The following is a 19,128-nucleotide window of genomic DNA, read 5'->3' as shown; positions in this document are numbered from 1 at the left end:
TCTATCTTACCCCTAGTGAGATAAGCTTCTACATCCTTACATTTGTCCTCTAGCCATCCCTGATTAGCCATTTTGCACTTCCTGTCAATCTCATTTTTGAGATGTTTGTATTCCTTTTTGCCTGCTTCATTTACTGCATTTTTATATTTTCTCCTTTCATCAATTAAATTCAATATTTCTTCTGTTACCCAAGGATTTCTAGCAGCCCTTGTCTTTTTACCTACTTCATCCCTCAGAGCTACCCATTCAATCTTCTACTGTGTTTCTTTCCTCCATTCGTGTCAATTGTTCCCTTATGCTCTCCTTGAAACTCTGTATAACATCTGGTTCTTTCAGCTTATCCAGATCCCATGTCCTTAAAGCCCACCTTTTTGCAGTTTCTTCAGTTTTAACCTACAGGTCATAACCAATAGATTGTGGTCAGAGTCCACATCTGCCCCTGGAAATGTCCTACAATTTAAAACCTGATTCCTAAATCTCTGTCTTACCATTATATAATCTATCTGATACCTTTTAGTATCTCCAGGATTCTTCCATGTATACAACCTTCCTTTATGATTCTTGAACCAAGTTATGATTAAGTTATGCTCTGTGCAAAATTCTACCAGACGGCTTCCTCTTCCATTTCTTAGCCCCAATCCATATTCACCTACTATGTTTCCTTCTCTCCCTTTCCCTACTCTCGAATTCCAGTCACCCATGACTATTAAATTTTCATCTCCTTTCAATATCTGAATAATTTCTTTTATCTCATCATACATTTCATCAATTTCTTCATCATCTGCAGAGCTAGTTGGCATATAAACTTGTACTACTGTCATAGGCATGGGCTTCGTGTCTATCTTGGCCACAATAATGCGTTCACTATGCTGTTTGTAGTAGCTTACCTGCACTCCTATTTTTTTATTCATTATTAAACCTACTTCTGCATTACCCCTATTTGATTTTGTATTTATAATCCTGTATTCACCTGACCAAAAGTCTTGTTCCTCCTGCCACCGAACTTCACTAATTCCCAGTTTATCTAACTTTAACCTATCCATTTCCCTTTTTAAATTTTCTAACCTACCTGCCCGATTAAGGGATCTGACATTCCACGCTCCAATCTGTAGAACGCCAGTTTTCTTTCTCCTTATAATGATGTCCTCTCGAGTAGTCCCTGCCCAGAGATCCAAATGGGTGACTATTTTACCTCCGGAATATTTTACCCAAGAGGACGCCATCATCATTTAATCATACAGTAAAGCTGCATGTCCTCGGGAAAAATTACGGCTGTAGTTTCCCCTTGCTTTCAGCCGTTCGCAGTACCAGCACAGCAAGGCCGTTTTGGTTAATGTTGCAAGGCCAGATCAGTCAATCATCCAGACTGTTGCCCCTGCAACTACTGAAAAGGCTGCTGCCCCTCTTCAGGAACCACATGTTTGTCTGGCCTCTCAACAGATGCCCCTCCGTTGTGGTTGCACCTACGGTACGTCCATCTGTATCGCTGAGGCAAGCAAATCAAATGGTTCAAATGGCTCTGAGCACTATGGGACTCAACATCTTAGGTCATAAGTCCCCTAGAACTTAGAACTACTTAAACCTAACTAACCTAAGGACATCACACACACCCATGCCCGAGGCAGGATTCGAAGCTGCAACCGTAGCAGCCCCACGGTTCCGGACTGCAGCGCCAGAACTGCATGGCCACCACGGCCGGCGAGGCAAGCAAGCCTCCCCACCAATGGCAAGGTCCATGGTTCATGGGGGGTTACTTTGCGTAAGTAAATTAAATAGTTTTAGAAGATAAGATTTGTAGTCTGAATGTATACACATATTAATTTTGGGTCAACCAAAAATTTCACAAGCCTGTGGTATTTCCTTTGTTAGTATTCTCTAAAGCATTACTCTTCTCAGTGTACATCTCTTCCCTTCTTTGCTGTGTTTCTTCATCGCCTACCAAATTGCACATGCTCTGACTTCTGAGCCACACTGTATCAACAATCTCTTCTGGACATAACACATGGCTAGGTGATTGTGCGGATTGTTGGTGCAACACCTAAGGCACCAAATTCTTCCAACCCATAATTTTAATTATTTCCATTGATCACATATCCTCCCTCATCCTCATGTGCTTCATGTTTTCCACACCTACAAGTGCCACACATGCTTGTGAATCTTGACCAAACCAATCAATTTTCCCCCTTTCTTCCCATGTCCCAATGCAGGCATACTCCTATACTTTATCTGTTCCTTTTCTCCCATGTTTTGTATGTTTTTAGGGTGTTAGTACAGATTTATTATGTATTTGTGGGTATTTTTTACATATTTGGGCATGTTTTTATGTGTTGGTATATATTTTTACATGTCTTTTCTTCCACTCACCTCTCCTCACAACCTCCTAACACCTCCATTTGCCCATTTCCACATCATTCCCATTTCCCTATGGCATATCTGCTGCAATGTACCCGTGCTCCATCTTTCTGCACCAGTTCAGAAAAGTCTCCCTCTCCCAGGGTAATACCCAATCACACATCCTATTCCTTAAACGCTACCTAAGCTATGGGATCCCTCCAATGGGCTAACCATAAAAAATTCTTTCTCTGGATCCCACCCCTCCTTTCAAAATGTCCTTTAGGCATCCCAAACTGCTTCTGCTTCCTCTACAAGAGACAGCTACTGTGCAGTCTCTACTACATATATCACATCCCTGAAATTGAAACCTTTGCTCTCCAGCATCTGGAGGAGCATCCCAGGCACCATCTCCATAAGTCATCCAATCTGCCAACATCCTACTACTACCTTGGGCAGTCCTATCCTACCCACTGTGTTTCTCCTTGTCAACCCCTCAGAGCACCCAAACCCTGCCTAGCTGACCTTTTCAACTTGCCACATCCCCCCAAAACTCCCTACCAACAGTCCACTAAATCCAGAACCAAAACATTCCTAGAACACTTTTGTTAACCTTTCCATCAAAATCATCAGCCCAAAAGAAGTTTAAACACTATCCAGAGGCCTCACCTTTAGCACTAGACCCAAATTTAAAACCATGTTGGACTTGTCAAAGACCCACTCTCTTTCACCCGATCCCTGTAATGGAAACACTTTTTTGCCATCAATCCAGCCAAACAAAACCAACCTATCTCAGTATTGAACCCTGCCTCTCCCAGTTCATACCACCATGCAATCATTATCCCCCTCCCCCTCTTACCTATCACCCACTGGTCACCTTCCAGGAATTCCTGGAAGGCCTACCAGATGGTGGAGTTTTGTCAGGACTGGCTCTCCCAAGGCTGTCAGTAGTTCTAATGTTGTTGTCTACTCCGGGGTCCTTGTTTTGACTCAGGTCTTTCAGTGCTCTGTTAAACTCCTCATGCAGTATCATATCTCCCATTTCATCTTCACCTACATCCTCTTCCATTTCCATAATATTGTCTTCAAGTACATCGCCCTCTATATACTCCTTCCACCTTTCTGCTTTCCCTTCTTTGCTTGGAACTGGTTTTCTATCTGAGCTTTTGATGCTCATGCAAGTGGTTCTCTTTTCTCCAAAGGTCTCTTTAATTTTCCTGTAGGCAGTATCTATCTTACCCCTAGTGAGATAAGCCTCTACATCCTTACATTTGTCATCTAGCCATCCCTGCTTAGCCATTTTGCACTTCCTGTCGATCTCATTTTTGAGACGTTGGTATTCCTTTTGCCTGCTTCATTTACTGCATTTTTATATTTTTTCCTTTCATCAATTAATTCAATATTTCTTCTGTTACCCAAGGGTTTCTCATAGCCCTCATCCTTTTACCTATTTGATCCTCTGCTGCCTTCACTATTTCATCCCTCAAAGCTACCCATTCTTCTTCTACTGTATTTCTTTCCCCCATTCCTGTCAATTCTTCCCTTATGCTCTCCCTGAAACACTGTACAACCTCTGGTTCTTTCAGTTTATCCATGTCCCATCTTAAATTCCCACCTTTTTGCAGTTTCTTCAGTTTTAACCTAAAGGTCTTAACCAATAGATTATGGTCAGAGTCCACATCTGCCCCTGGAAATGTCTTACAATTTAAAACCTGGTTCCTAAATCTCTGTCTTACCTCCTTCTTATTCACATCCTCTCACCCTCACTGTGTACTACTCTCTGCCAATGCCCCTGCCTGTCTTTCCCCATCCTCGCTCCTTTTTTTTTCCTGCTCTGCTACCGAGTTTCTGCTCCCCTCACATCATCCTGCCTCAAGACTCCCAGTGTTGTGCCTAGTGGCAGTCTTGTCATGCCTGCACCTAGTCCCTGCACACTTCATCTGACAGTGCTCTTGGGAGGTTGTTGTTTTAAGGGGGGAGGGAGGGGGGTTGTGAGTGAATTTTGTTTTCTCACACATTAGACCTCATTTTAGTTAGAAGGTTGGATAACAGATCTGATGATTTTAGTCTGATGGTTTTCAGTATTGTTGGCTTCATTTTAGCCATATAGTTCAATTTAAATTTGTGTTACTAGGTTTTTTGGAGTTGTGTGTGTATTTCTGGTGACACAGGCTTCATATGAACTATATAGGTCAAGCAAAATTTGTGATGCCTATGTAGTCTCTAGGCTTCCATGTGACTCATTTTTGGGTTAATATTTGTTCTGGCATTGTGTTGTCATTCTTATTGTTATATATTTATATTTTCTGTGGCCAAAACCCCCTACTTCACATGGTTGTCCTGTTAGTTTCATTCTTTTGCCACAGTTAAATATTTTGCTTGTGGTTTATATTTGTTTATGGGTGTAATGGTTTCCATATTATAAACACTTGAAATAGGTGTGTCTGCCATCATGATCATGTCTCAGGTCAAGGTCAATGGGTGCTATTGTAATCTTCAGGTTTGCTACCATTTCTTTACCTATGTTGAGGATTCCTTAGTAGGGATGGTGCTGCAGGTTATACCGCACAGAGAGTCTTTGACAGGTGTGAAAATAATTGCAGGTGTGTCCCAGGGAAATGTGTTGAGATCTTTAATGTTCATGTTGGATATTAATGACAAGGTAGACAATAGTAATTTCTGTTTGCAATTGCTGTAGTTATCTGTAATGAAGCAATCAGAAAAAAACTGCAGTCAGATCTTAATAATGTTTCAAAGTGGTGTGTAGATTGGCAACTCACTTTAAATCTGTAATTGTATACTTCACAAAATGCAAAAATTTTAGTGTGCTATAATATAAGTCTGTCTATAACCTTATTGACCTGTATTCTGCTCTTGGTATCTGCTTGTACACACTGTCTGCTCTTGTGCCATTATATGGTACAGTGATCAGTTTTTAAATGACAAATACAACACTGTACAAATTAACTTGAAATCTTTTCACATTTATTGGCACCAGTAATATTATGATAATCACCTTAATTTGTGGATTTATATAGTTTACGTATTACAGGTCAGCACATCACTTCCACAACAAGTGATCTGACAGAGTGGCAACATTTTTACATTCCATTTTCACTATCGAATTCTAACTAATAAACAACATGATATTAGTTTCAGTATTTAGTCATTACACATAGTAGCTGTTCACTTTGTATATCTGGACTTAAATTATCTTGTAACATGAAGACATTTTGACTGATAGTGGCCAAGATCTTGGCTCATAGGCCTCTTAATACAGACTCTACACACTTTAATGTGCAACTGACTGCAAGATTTTAATAATGTGAATGAGCATGACAATCTGATTGAATCATTGTCCTGCTTAAGTACTTATAGATGTGCATAAGAGTAACAATCAACTTCTGTTGTTATATTTTTTATATCACCATGAAAGAGAGGAAAATCAGAGGACACAAATTATAGTAAGCAAAACAGCAGGTCTGTTTAATTATGAACTGCATGATTATAAAAAAGATATGGTTATAAGTTATTATTTACACTTCCATGTGGGTTGGCAGAGCTCGTGAAACGTAACCAAAAAATGAAATTTTCCAAATTTAATAATCGTATCTGCAAACCATTGTGAAAAGCATGGTAGACAGTAAGTCCCATTTTACCAGTAGTTAGTGCATCCACCACCATAGCTGAGTGGACAGCTTGCCAGCTTGTCATGCTGGGAAAGGGGGGGGGAGGCAGGGGGGGACCAGGTTCAATTCCTGGCTGGGTTGGAGATTTTCTCCACTCAGGGACTGGGTGTTTGTGTCGTCTTCATCATGATCATTTCATCTTCATCTACGTACAAGTCACCAAAGTGGTGTCACCTCAAAAGACTTGCACCAGGTGATCAGGTCCACCCGCCAGGAGGCCCTTGCCATACAACATTTCTTTTCAGTTGTTAGGGCTTTTTCTTGTTCCATTTGCACACAGACTGGGTGAAGAATGATCTTAAATGCCTCTTTGCATGCTGTAATTAGCCTAATCTTGTATTTGCTATGCCTATGGGAGCAACACATATGGGATTTTAATGTGTTCTTAGATTCTTGAAACTTTGTAAATAGGTTTTTGCAGGATAATTTGCATCTGTCTTCAAGTGCCTGCCAGTTCTGTTCTTTCAGAATCTTCATGACACTTTCCCATGGATCAAACAAACTTGTGACTCATTTGTGCTGCCCTCCTTATCCATTCAGTATTACAAAACTAATACATTATTTTGGTACAAATGGGAATTTTTAGAATCAGAAAAATCTGGGTTGGAAAGCTATGAAAGTGAATTTCAAAAATAACCATTACTTATGATTCAAATATTCTGCAACATGAGTATTTTAAATGTGAGTAGTTTCGCAAACAAAATGCTTTTAGAAAAAGTAAGATGTTTATGGACAAATGGAGAATGAGGGCTTTCAGATGAACCATATAAACAAACAGCTATATGTTCACTGACCTCCAGATGCTCCTTACAAATCTTAAATTATGGACATTTGGCCCAGAGAACAGTGTCACAGAACTGCAGAAAAACCTGTACTGGCAGATGCTTAAATACAGACCCTGAGAAAACCTGCTTACAAAGTTACAAGTAAATGTATTGCGTGAGAAATATAGTAATATATCTAATCAATCTTCATTATTCCAGAGACATTTTCACAATTAAAACATCCGTGCTGAGGTGCTATTCCAATACAGAGAGCCTCTGTAGTGCTATTTGAGTTTTTTGGGGGAATACCATGTGGGCCAAGGCATGACCAGGAATTTGCACTGAAGAGGTATATGTACTAGCGTAGTCTGTGCACTTAGGCAAAGCCACTGTGCAAGGGTAGCATAACAATTACCACATCTATCTAGTGAGCAGGAGACCCAACTTTGAATCCTGGCCTTTGTACAGATTTTCGTTCATCACTTCAGACTGAATATATACATCATATGAATGTATTACATCCCCTATTATTGCTCCCATAGTTGCTGCAAAGACAAGGTAGACTAGTTACTCTGTGCACAGAGCCATTTAAGTAACCATTTTTCCTGTGCTCCTACAGTATTCCCCTGTAAATACATGTGTATGCAGAGTCAAATTTGTTGTCATCTGGCAGCTCTGAAACAATGCAACCATAATTAAATTTTCCTCTCAGATTTTCTCAGTGCAGCTTGAGAGACTTCATTATTGCTGCAGTTGAGCTTGTGCTCAAATATTATCAGATGAATATGAAATACTTTTTCTGTCAATGGTAACAAGGGATGTTGCTTGCCCATGCACCTTGATATCAGACATCAGATAGATGACATTTTTGACTGTTCTTTAGCCATCTTGTTCTGTCATGATGTTATTTGGCATTGTCACAGCATGTGCATTTATTTGGTGGTGCTCTGCATTACTCCAAAACCAGGAAGCTGTTTGTAAAGGTTACACAATGCCCACACAACATGGCAACACTGCGATTGTCATCCCAGCTTGAAGACTCACAGCCTCCATCCGTATAAATGTGACATGAAACCAGATGATGACCATGAAACCCACACACTGCTTCCTATGTCTAACCACTAAATTATCATACAGTTTAATGATTGCAACCATCATTCATAGAATAAGTAGAAATAGGGTTACACATCACTCTGTGGGAGTGATATGTTTCCCCATACTTCATACATGTATGGAATAGAAAGTAAAAAACGTAACGTAATATTATATGGAAAAAAAATTTACTTCTTCAAGATAATAAGTAGGAACACTATATCTGTATGGGTTACTAATAGAGTGTAGTAAACGAAAACACTTTGCTGTGGACACAGTAAAATCCCCATACTGGGATGTTACGAGCCCATAACAACAATATTCCATGTGTAGACAGAGAAATTTATTGTAAATAGCCTTCACAGGTTTGCCACTGGATGATGTGCAAATTCCAAAATATTTCCATGGAGCAACTGTCCAACATTTTCAGATTGTTGTACTTTGCTGGTGGCTGTATATAGAACACGTACACGAAGAATGCACAGGCGTGTAAATCATGCATGTGCAATGATCTGCAGATAGATGGTGCCATATTCAAATGCTCTCACAGAGTAGCCCTCCTGCGCCATGTGTGCTGTACTACATTATGTTAACTAACACTGCAGCCAGATGTCACTCACTAAGAAAAAAAGAAAAGAAAAAAAAAACAAGCCAATGTTATGACGGGCCTGTTATCAAAAAAATCTGCCGGTCATTGTGCATGCATTATTTCCATGCCTGTGCATTCTTTGTGCTTGTGTTCTATATACAGAGCATCAACATGTGGATATCATCAGTTGTACCTAGCCACCAGCAAGGTACAATCACCTGAAGATGTTGGACAGTTGCTCCAAGGAAATGTTGTGGAATTTACACAACATTATCCAACGGCAAACCTGTGAAGACTATTTGTAACATATCCACTGTGAAAGCTTGAATAGTCACAGAGTAGTTTATTGTTTCAAACATAACTTTTTTTTATATAAACCCTGTAAATATTTCATGATGGCATTGATAAGTATAATTACCTTTATTTCAACAAAGCCAAACTTTGTGCCTGTGGGAGGCTACAGATTTTTTCCAGTGAGTTGTCCAACATGATGGGTGAAGAGTGTCAAATGTATACCATTAATACTGATGCTGGCAGATCAGAGGAAGATGCAAATGACAGTTCTCCTGATTCCAGTTGGTAGTGGCATCCAGATTCACTTCCAGCCCACAGAATAGACATGTAGTGACTGCTGATTGCATCATGATCATATCACAAATTAGCATTAATGTTGTGCACAATTTCACATTTGTAACAACCAGCAACCATTTTATGAAAGCTATGCTATGAAACAGGATGTCATTTCCAAGACTTCCTCTCACCCCTCTTCATCAAACAGCATGTTTCTAATATTGTAGTGACTGTTGCAAGTTGAGGAGTGAATTAATAATGAGAGACAATTCTCATATGACATCATTGAAAGTTGTTTGTGAATGTCACTTTGCCAGTTATCAACACATAGGATCAATTGTGGTCATCATGCTGTTACGTGAAGAGCCATAAAAAACTATGATTGTACATTTCTGATGGTTAACAAAGCAGGATACATTCTGATCATTATCCAGTCCATTTGTTACCATTCCTATATAAAGCCCAGTAGAACAAAGCTTGTATATACACTGTGCAGATTGTACCATGAACATTCCAAGTATTTTTGATTTTGCCAGTGGTTCAAGTACTCACATTTCCCAGAATAACATCATAATGAATGCATGATGTCAGAGTATATGCTTAATAAACTGTGAGATATATTCTACTAACTTCATTCACTGCTCTGGCAGATTGCAGTGGTGTATTGAACATCATGATTTGGGTCAAGAGTAGAGGGGCCAAGAAGAAGGCAGAGGAAGAATCACTCTTCTAACAAAGTCTGAGTCATAGCTGGTGTGTGAGAGAATGCAGAACACGTTATGATGCTCAAAATATAATGAACATAACAGTAAAGGTAAAGCAGACTCATAGTATGTTCAGTTAACACAATCATTATGATTCCTGAAGTTTTCCTGGCATAATGAGTATCCCATGGGATTTCATTGTTGCAGCTGGATGACGTCAACATCTTGCCATGACATTTTGGCTCAATGTAATAGCACAACCATTGCAAGAAAATCAATGCATATCTTTTTAGTGCAGTTGATAACAGGGAAATTAAGGACTTGTGGCCTATAATTTCCATGATGCAATGCCCTCTAGTTAATTTTGTTTGACAATGCCTGTCCTCACACTGATGAAGCACTGGATAGTGACAATGAGTAGAGTAACCAGCAAATTTGACAGATTTCTTAGAACATTTATGTTATATTTCGAATTCTATGGTGAAAACTTTGGGACCCGCAAATCTCATTGAGAAATGAGTGAGACAGATACTTACAAAAGTTCTGAGCTATCTTCTGGGGATCACTCCAAATGGATGCAAATTATAATAGGTTACTTCTAAAAGTAAAGAACATTTACTTTTCCAGACATTTTTACTCAAAATAATGTTGTTGTTGTTGCGGCCTTCAGTCCTGAGACTGGTTTGATGCAGCTCTCCATGCTACTCTATCCTGTGCAAGCTTCTTCATCTCTCAGTACCTACTGCAACCTACATCCTTCTGAATCTGCTTAGTGTATTCATCTCTTGGTCTCCCTCTACGATTTTTACCCTCCACACTGCCCTCCAATACCAAATTGGTGATCCCTTGATGCCTCAGAACATGTCCTACCAACCGATCCCTTCTTCTAGTCAAGTTGTGCCACAAGCTCCTCTTCTCCCCAATCCTATTCAATACTTCCTCATTAGTTATGTGATCTACCCATCTAATCTTCAGCATCCTTCTGTAGCACCACATTTTGAAAGCTTCCATTCTCTTCTTATCCAAACTATTTATCGTCCGTGTTTCACTTCCATACATGGCTACACTCCATACAAATACTTCCAGAAATGACTTCCTGACACTTAAATCTATACTCGATGTTAACAAATTTTTCTTCTTCAGAAACGCTTTCCATGCCATTGCCAGTCTACATTTTATATCCTCTCTACTTCGGCCATCATCAGTTATTTTGCTCCCCAAATAGCAAAACTCCTTTACTACTTTAAGTGTCTCATTTCCCAATCTAATTCCCTTAGCATCACCTGACTTAATTCGACTACATTCCATTATCCTCATTTTGCTTTTGTTGATGTTCATCTTATATCCTCCTTTCAAGACACTGTCCATTCCGTTCAACTGCTCTTCCAAGACCTTTGCCGTCTCTGACAGAATTACAATGTCATCGGCGAACTTCAAAGTTTTTACTTCGTCTCCATGAATTTTAATACCTACTCCAAATTTTTCTTTTGTTTCCTTTACTGCTTGCTCAATATACAGATTGAATAACATCGGGGAGAGGCTACAACCCTGTCTCACTCCTTTCCCAACCACTGCTTCCCTTTCATGCCCCTCGAGTCTTATGACTGCCATCTGGTTTCTGTACAAATTGTAAATAGCCTTTCGCTCCCTGTATTTTACCCCTGCCACCTTTAGAATTTGAAAAAGAGTATTCCAGTCAACATTGTCAAAAGCTTTCTCCAAGTCTACAAATGCTAGAAACGTAGGTTTGCCTTTCCTTAATCTTTCTTCTAAGATAAGTCGTAGGGTCAGTATTGCCTCACGTGTTCCAAAATTTTTACGGAATGCAAACTGATCCTCCCCGAGGTCGGCTTCTATCAGTTTTTCCATTCGTCTGTAAAGAATTCGTGTTAGTATTTTACAGCTGTGGCTTATTAAACTAATTGTTAGGTATTTTCACATCTGTCAACACCTGCTTTCTTTGGGATTGTAATTATGATATTCTTCTTGAAGTCTGAGGGTATTTCGCCTGTTTCATACATCTTGCTCACCAGATGGTAGAGTTTTGTTAGGACTGGCTCTCCCAAGGCCGTCAGTAGTTCTAATGGAATGTTGTCTACTCCCGGGGCCTTGTTTCGACTCAGGTCTTTCAGTGCTCTGTCAAACTCGTCACGCACTATCATATCTCCCATTTCATCTTCATCTACATCCTCTTCCATTTCCATAACATTGTCCTCAAGTACATCACCCTTGTACAGACCCTCTATATACTCCTTCCACCTTTCTGCTTTCCCTTCTTTGCTTAGAACTGGGTTTCCGTCTGAGCTCTCGATGTTCATACAAGTGGTTCTCTTTTCTCCAAAGATCTCTTTAATTTTCCTGTAGGCAGTATCTATGTTACCCCTAGTGAGATAAGCCTCTACATCCTTACATTTGTCATCTAGCCATCCCTGCTTAGCCATTTTATACTTCCTGTCGATCTCATTTTTGAGACGTTTGTATTCCTTTTTGCCTGCTTCATTTACTGCATTTTTATATTTTCTCCTTTCATCAATTAAATTCAATATTTCTTCTGTTACCCAAGGATATCTACTAGCACTCATCTTTTTACCTACTTGATCCTCTGCTGCCTTCACTACTTCATCCCTCAAAGCTACCCATTCTTCTTCTACTGTATTTCTTTCCCCCATTCCTGTCAATTGTTCCCTTATGCTCTCCCTGAAACTCTGTACAACCTCTGGTTCTTTCAGTTTATCCAGGTCCCATCTCCTTAATTTCCCACATTTTTGCAGTTTCTTCAGTTTTAATCTACAGGTCATAACCAATAGATTGTGGTCAGAGTCCACATCTGCCCCTGGAAATGTCTTACAATTTAAAACCTGGTTCCTAAATCTCTGTCTTACCATTATATAATCTATCTGATACCTTTTTGGTATCTCCAGGGTTCTTCCATGTATACAACCTTCTTTCATGATTCTTAAATGAAGTGTTGTAAAAATTTATTTTACACCATGTTTTTGTATCTTAGCAGTTTTTCTACATAGTCATCATTCATATTTAAACATCTGTCATTTTTCTCCACAACCTTTCCTATGTCTTCTGCATACCCAGTTGCTGCCAGGTTGTTGAACCAGTCACTAGCATCCTCTTTCAGTTTCTTGTCATTTCCATAGTGCTTAACACCTAAAAAATCCTTCTGTTTAGAAAAAGATAGTAATCACTGAGGACTGTTTGGAAACTTCCGACTTAAACCATTGAAGCAAATCCTTCATCAATGCATCAGAATGTGGGTGAATGTTATCATGAAGAGGCACAATGCTGTTGGACACCACTTCACGCTCTTTATTTTGAACAATTTGGCATATTTGGTGAAATATCTGATGCTATGCCACTGCATTTATGATCTTTCCACTAAGCATAAATTTGATGAGTAGGCAGCCCTTCTGATACCAAAACACTTTGGCCGTAACCTTTTCCATGCTCAGAATTTGTTTGGCTTCTTTTGGTTTTCTCTGTGGTCATGAATGATGTCATCTCATTGACTGGTACTTTGTTCCTGAACTTTTGTGCAAAATCCTGGTCCTGTCTCCAATAACAACATGGGTCAATAACTCCTCACCGCCCTTGTCATGCCTGATAAGAAAAGTCAGCACTGCTCCCATTCAACACTTTTAAAGTTCATCTTTCAAAAGTTGTGGAACCAATATGATCCACACTTTTTGAAAGCTCAACTAATGAGTACAATTTGGTAGAGAACTGATAATGAAATTTCAGGAAAGCACATATTCAGTTTATCAATACAAAATCATCTGTCCTATTTAACTTCTTTTTCAGTCCTTGACATGGGTTTGTCAGTCACAACTGAAGGTTGGCCTGATTGTTTTTCATCATGAATATTCATTTGTATGTAATTAAATTTAATGTATCATTTTCAGACTGAAGCATCAGTCATCATATTTCCATAAATTTCAATTTTCTGTCTATAAATTTCGATAGAGTGAACCTTTTTAGCTTTCAGAAACCATACCACTATATAACTGGTGGTACTGTTAAATCTACCACACTTTTTAAAAATCAAAGAAATAAAAAGTAAACAACCACTGCTACTCACTGTTAGCATCATACTGTTGCCATCTATTTGGATGATCTGTGACACAGTGGCAGGGGCTGGGGGATATTGTGCAGCTCTTCAAATCAAATTGTTCTTAGTTTTAGAATTACCCTCATAACCTATTGTCCATGATGGACAAACTAGCTACCAATCTACTAGTACACATAAGATAATGCAATATCTACCTACATAGACACTTCACAAACCACTTTATAGTGTGCGTCAGAGGGCACCATGTACTACTACCAGTTTTTTCCTTTCCTATTTCATTTATAAATGGATTGAGAGAAAAATGACTATCTATATGCCTCCTTATGGGCCATCTCTTATCTTGTCTTCATACTCCTTATGCAAAATGTTCATTGGTAGTGGTAGAATCATTCTGCAGACAGCTGTGAAGACCAGTTCGCTAAATTATTTCCCTTCATTATATTGTTTCTATTTTTTGTTGTGCTGTATATATTAATAGCTGGGAATTTCTGTACAATGTAAATAATGCAATGTTTTCAAGATGTTGGTACTGTCTTTTTAGTGTCTCAGTTACATGATAATCAAAACTACACAACATGAGTCTATAACTCAGCATTTGTCAGACATTCTGTTTTGGTAGTTTCTGGCAAAACTTGTACAGACATAATAATTTCATGTATATATGTAGGTATTAAAATTTTGTACAAAAGACATGAAAGCACTCTATGATTCGGAAAATTGGTAACTTAAATCTTATTAATCATGTAATATCTCAAATGTAATTTTTAAAAATATTACATATCTTAATGTTTCTGTTTCACGGTGATGTGATACACTGAAATGTGTCTGTATTGTTGTAGTGGCCCTCAGTCAGTTGCCAGAGTTTATCTCAGATCCCAGCACAGTTGGAAATAAGCCAATGCCATTCCACAGATGCACAATTAATCTTAACTGTGAAAATCTGGACGTTCTCACAAAAGCATATGAAGCAGCAACAAAAGGAAAAATTTCAGAGAGGTTAGCACTGTACCAAACTAATACAAACAAGTTATTTGTTTTAGATTCAGTATTAATACTAACCTTCATAAGTATGGTTGTGAACATTAAATGTAAATTGGAGAATACAAACTGTGTAGATTTACTAATTTGTTGAGAATGCAGGCTTTCTTGGCAAATTTCACTAACGAAATCTTCTTGAGTTATCAGCTAAGTTGCTATGTTGTCTTGTAGCACTGCTTCAAGTTGCCTGAAGGTGACCTAGGAACAAGGAAGCATTTAGTGCAGAGAGCCACATTGGAAGAAGACTGTTATAAGTTATAAGCTATCAGAGAAATTCCTTTTTCAGATGTAGAAAAACTCAACTTACACATTTATACATACACAGCTCATTTACACATGAGACAGCAGTGGCCATGAGTGTGTGTGTGTGTGTGTGTGTTTGTGTGTGTGTGTGTGTGTGTTTGTTTGTTTTACATCTGAAGAAGGACTTTCTCTGACAGCCAATATCTAATAATCTTCTATGAATGTGACTATATGCCACTCGATGCCACCTCTATGTCCACCTCATACTGGTGTTCTTCCATTCTGGATTTTCCATTGTTAAAACTTGTTGAAACATTACTTTCAGAAGACATTGCCTCTCATCTAACTCAAAAAGATTTCATTTGGTTATCATTCAATTAGACTACAGAGACATATTTATACATAACTACATACACTGGGCAGTTCATGTTATTCACAACATGTATGATTACCTTGTTCTATTTGTGCAATTTAATTTATGCCCAAAAATGGAAGGTTTCCTCTTTTACTGCCTGCAAACGAGTTATTTAAATAATCTATCCTTCTGTTTAGCTTTCTTTTTTCTGGGATTTCTTTGCTGTATGCTTCTTCAGTTCAATATGGGTATTTTTGCTTCAAAGCTCTTCTCTTTTATGTTCGTAAACACTGCCAAATCATAATATAGCCATATTTCACTTGAGTGTTTTGATAATTAAGATTTTTAATCTTTTAGTTTCATATTTAGCTTTTGTAGAATCTTATTTTCAGAACATTCTTTCTGCAATAAAACCTGTGGTGCTTCCATAAATTCCTATTAATAATGGAAATACATGTTATGAAGAAGAAAGAACATGATAACTTACTCAGTGGTCAGAATGAATTCTGTTGGAAGTCTTATTTTAATATTTATGGTCTACATTAAATTGGTTCACTAGTTGCATGAAACATGCTGCCAGATGGATATATACATAAATATGAAATGAGAAAGTCATTTGGTGCTGACTGGTCCTTGTTGTCAACATTGATTCTCTGGGTGTACTGAAAACAACTCATATCAAAAATGTTTAGGATGACACAGAATGAATCTTCCACTCTGCAGCAGAGCATATGCTGTTTTTAAACTTACAAGCAGACCAGAACAGGGTGCTGCACTGGGACTCAAACCCAAAACCCTGTCCATTATGTGCAACACCTCCACTGATTGAGCAATCAAAGTATAATCCATGACCTGCCCTCATAGCCTCACATCCACCAGCAACCTCAGCCGCCCTCCAAACCCACAGGAACTCCCTTGCATCCTTTGACATACATTATAGAAAAAATGAATTCCTGCAAGAACAATGCCCACCTACTGAGCCCACTGAGTATCAATTTACTTTTTGAGTGTGATCACTGTGCATGATGGTCTTTTTTCCTGGTAATAGGTATTTAAATTTCTTAAACACCCATACCTATTGCTAATATCCCTTTTTTTGAGTTATGCTATAATTCTTTTCAGTATGTGTGAGCATACAAATGCTGTAGGATTTTGTTTCACTACAACAACCGATAGTGTTTCTTCATACAGTTGGGCCATGAGGCCATAATCTGAGGCATTTGTCATGAGATGAAACAGTTGGCTACTATCAGAGTGCACCAGTAATTTTGCTGACACCAAACTGTTCCCGACAGCTAAGAAATCGGCTGCGTAGTCTTTTGTCCATCACCACACTGAATATTGTTTCAATAACTTTGCCATATGCAGCACATTTAAAACTAATTTATTCAAAAAATTTTTGTAAAATTCTGCCATCCCTACATATGCTCAGTTGTTGTTCATTGGATGGTTCCAAACATTTGCGAGTTCTATCTCACTTACTTGGGTCTTGTCTTATTCCTTCTCTATTTATCAAATGTCCTAAAAATTTAACTTCAGTCCTACTGAATAGATATTTGGAAAATTTCAGTGTATTTTCCTGTCAATGTAATGAGATATGAGTTTATTCAATGTGTAATTGTGATCTTCCCAGATTTATGTTATTATCACTATGCCTTCTACATATACCAAGATATTGTGTTTCAGATCATCTCCAATTGCCTTATCATGAGCGCTTATGAAGACCAACACTAAGATGTTCAGTCCAAACAGTAGAACCCTGAATTGATAAGCTCTACCCTCAGACAGAATTGTTGTATTTCTGTCTGGCATATTGTATACTCCAATTTTCCAATACCCCAATGTTAAGTCCATAGTACTAGTGTACTTCACCCCTGCAAACCTTGTCAACAACTCATCTATCATGGGCAGTCTGTCTCCTTCTGGTCCTGGTATTCTACTTAATGTTCTTGGGTCAAGGGCTAGTCTGACTGTTCAACTCGTTTCTTAATGACAACCAGTGAGTAATTATAACAACTGTTAGATATTTCTATTACTTCCCAATCTATGACCCTATTAATGTCATGTCATTCCATGTCCTTTAACACTACTGATGTCTTGTGTGGTCCCACACATAAAGGATCTTGAGGTTTTATCTTTAGTGTGCATGTAAAATCTGTAATTGTTCCTGGTTTCAATGAAAATATCCCTTTTTGACTGGTTAGTAACTCAATAATGTCTACGTTCTTCTGTGCATTAAGTCCTGATGATTTATCAATATTAGCTGCTAGATCTTTCACTGATATTGTTCCCACATATATAGTGCTATCACTTACATCTATCATCTAAACACTTTCTCTTCTTCAGAATAGCTATCACTTACATCTATCATCTAAACACTTTCTCTTCTTCAGAATAGCTATCATTCACATGTATCTCTGTTTGATATATCACAGTTTCTATTGTGAGCACTGTCTTGACTAGTTGCCATGCAATCGAATGATAATGATGTAGTTGCTGATCATCATCATGTGGAAAAGTTATTATCCCATACAAAAGTCTAAAATAAATTTATAATCTAAGAGTTAGTCCATTCTCAGAAGGATCAGGCTGTTTAAATTGGATACAAGGAATATTGAGTAATTAAATTTGTGCGTGCCAATAGAAAACTGAATTAAGATTTCCGCCAGTACTGATTTACTATTGGTCCTGTAATTCCAATTAACTTCACTCTGGTGAACACCAGCCTCAAGAATACATTTTCGTATGAAATCATGAACTAGTTATCAGTTTCTTAGGCTCTCTGATTATAAACCGTTTTGCTGTGGCATTCCAAATAACTGTTTCTTCCTAATAACTTAGAGAATTTGTCTACGGATATGATCACTAGTGTGTCTAACACCATTCCTCCCTTTTTTTTTTTTTTTTTTTCCAATCAGTCTACTGACTGGTTTGATGCGGTCCGCCACGAATTCCTTTCCTGTGCTAACCTCTTCATCTCAGAGTAGCACTTGCAACCTACGTCCTCAATTATTTGTTTGACATATTCCAATCTCTGTCTTCCTCTACAGTTTTTGCCCTCTACAGCTCCCTCTAGTACCATGGAAGTCATTCTCTCATGTCTTAGCAGATGTCCTATCATCCTGTCCCTTCTCCTTATCAGTGTTTTCCACATATTCCTTTCCTCTTCGATTCTGCGTAGAACCTCCTCATTCCTTACCTTATCAGTCCACCCAATTTTCAACATTCGTCTATAGCACCAAATCTCAAATGCTTCGATTCTCTTCTGTTCTGGTTTTCCCACAGTCCATGTTTCACAACCATACAATGCTGTACTCCAGACGTACATCCTCAGAAATTTCGTCCTCAGATTAAGGCCGGTATTTGATATTAGTAGACTTCTCTTGTCCAGAAATGCCTTTTTTGCCATAGCGAGTCTGCTTTTGATGTCTTCCTTGCTCCGTCCATCATTGGTTATTTTACTGCCTAGTTAGCAGAATTCCTTAACTTAATTGACTTCGTGACCATCAATCCTGATGTTAAGTTTCTCGCTGTTCTCATTTCTACTACTTCTCATTACCTTCATCTTTCTCCAATTTACTCTCAAACCATACTGTGTACTCATTAGACTGTTCATTCCATTCAGCAGATCATTTAATTCTTCTTCACTTTCACTCAGGATAGCAATGTCAT

General features: G+C 38.4%; 1 protein-coding gene across 1 annotated transcript in view; it reads left to right on the top strand.

The window, feature by feature from the left end:
• Positions 1-19,128, top strand: part of LOC126356230 (pyridine nucleotide-disulfide oxidoreductase domain-containing protein 2-like) — a 149,610-nt gene that overhangs the window by 96,191 nt on the left and 34,291 nt on the right. Inside the window, exon 8 of the mRNA XM_050007050.1 lies at positions 14,660-14,816. Coding sequence (XP_049863007.1) covers positions 14,660-14,816 — 157 coding nt within the window. The remainder of the gene's footprint in view (positions 1-14,659; positions 14,817-19,128) is intronic.

This window comes from Schistocerca gregaria, chromosome 3, assembly GCF_023897955.1.
Source record: "Schistocerca gregaria isolate iqSchGreg1 chromosome 3, iqSchGreg1.2, whole genome shotgun sequence".
NCBI classification, from domain to species: Eukaryota; Metazoa; Arthropoda; class Insecta; order Orthoptera; family Acrididae; genus Schistocerca; species Schistocerca gregaria.
This window is presented reverse-complemented; position numbering and strand designations above follow the sequence as displayed.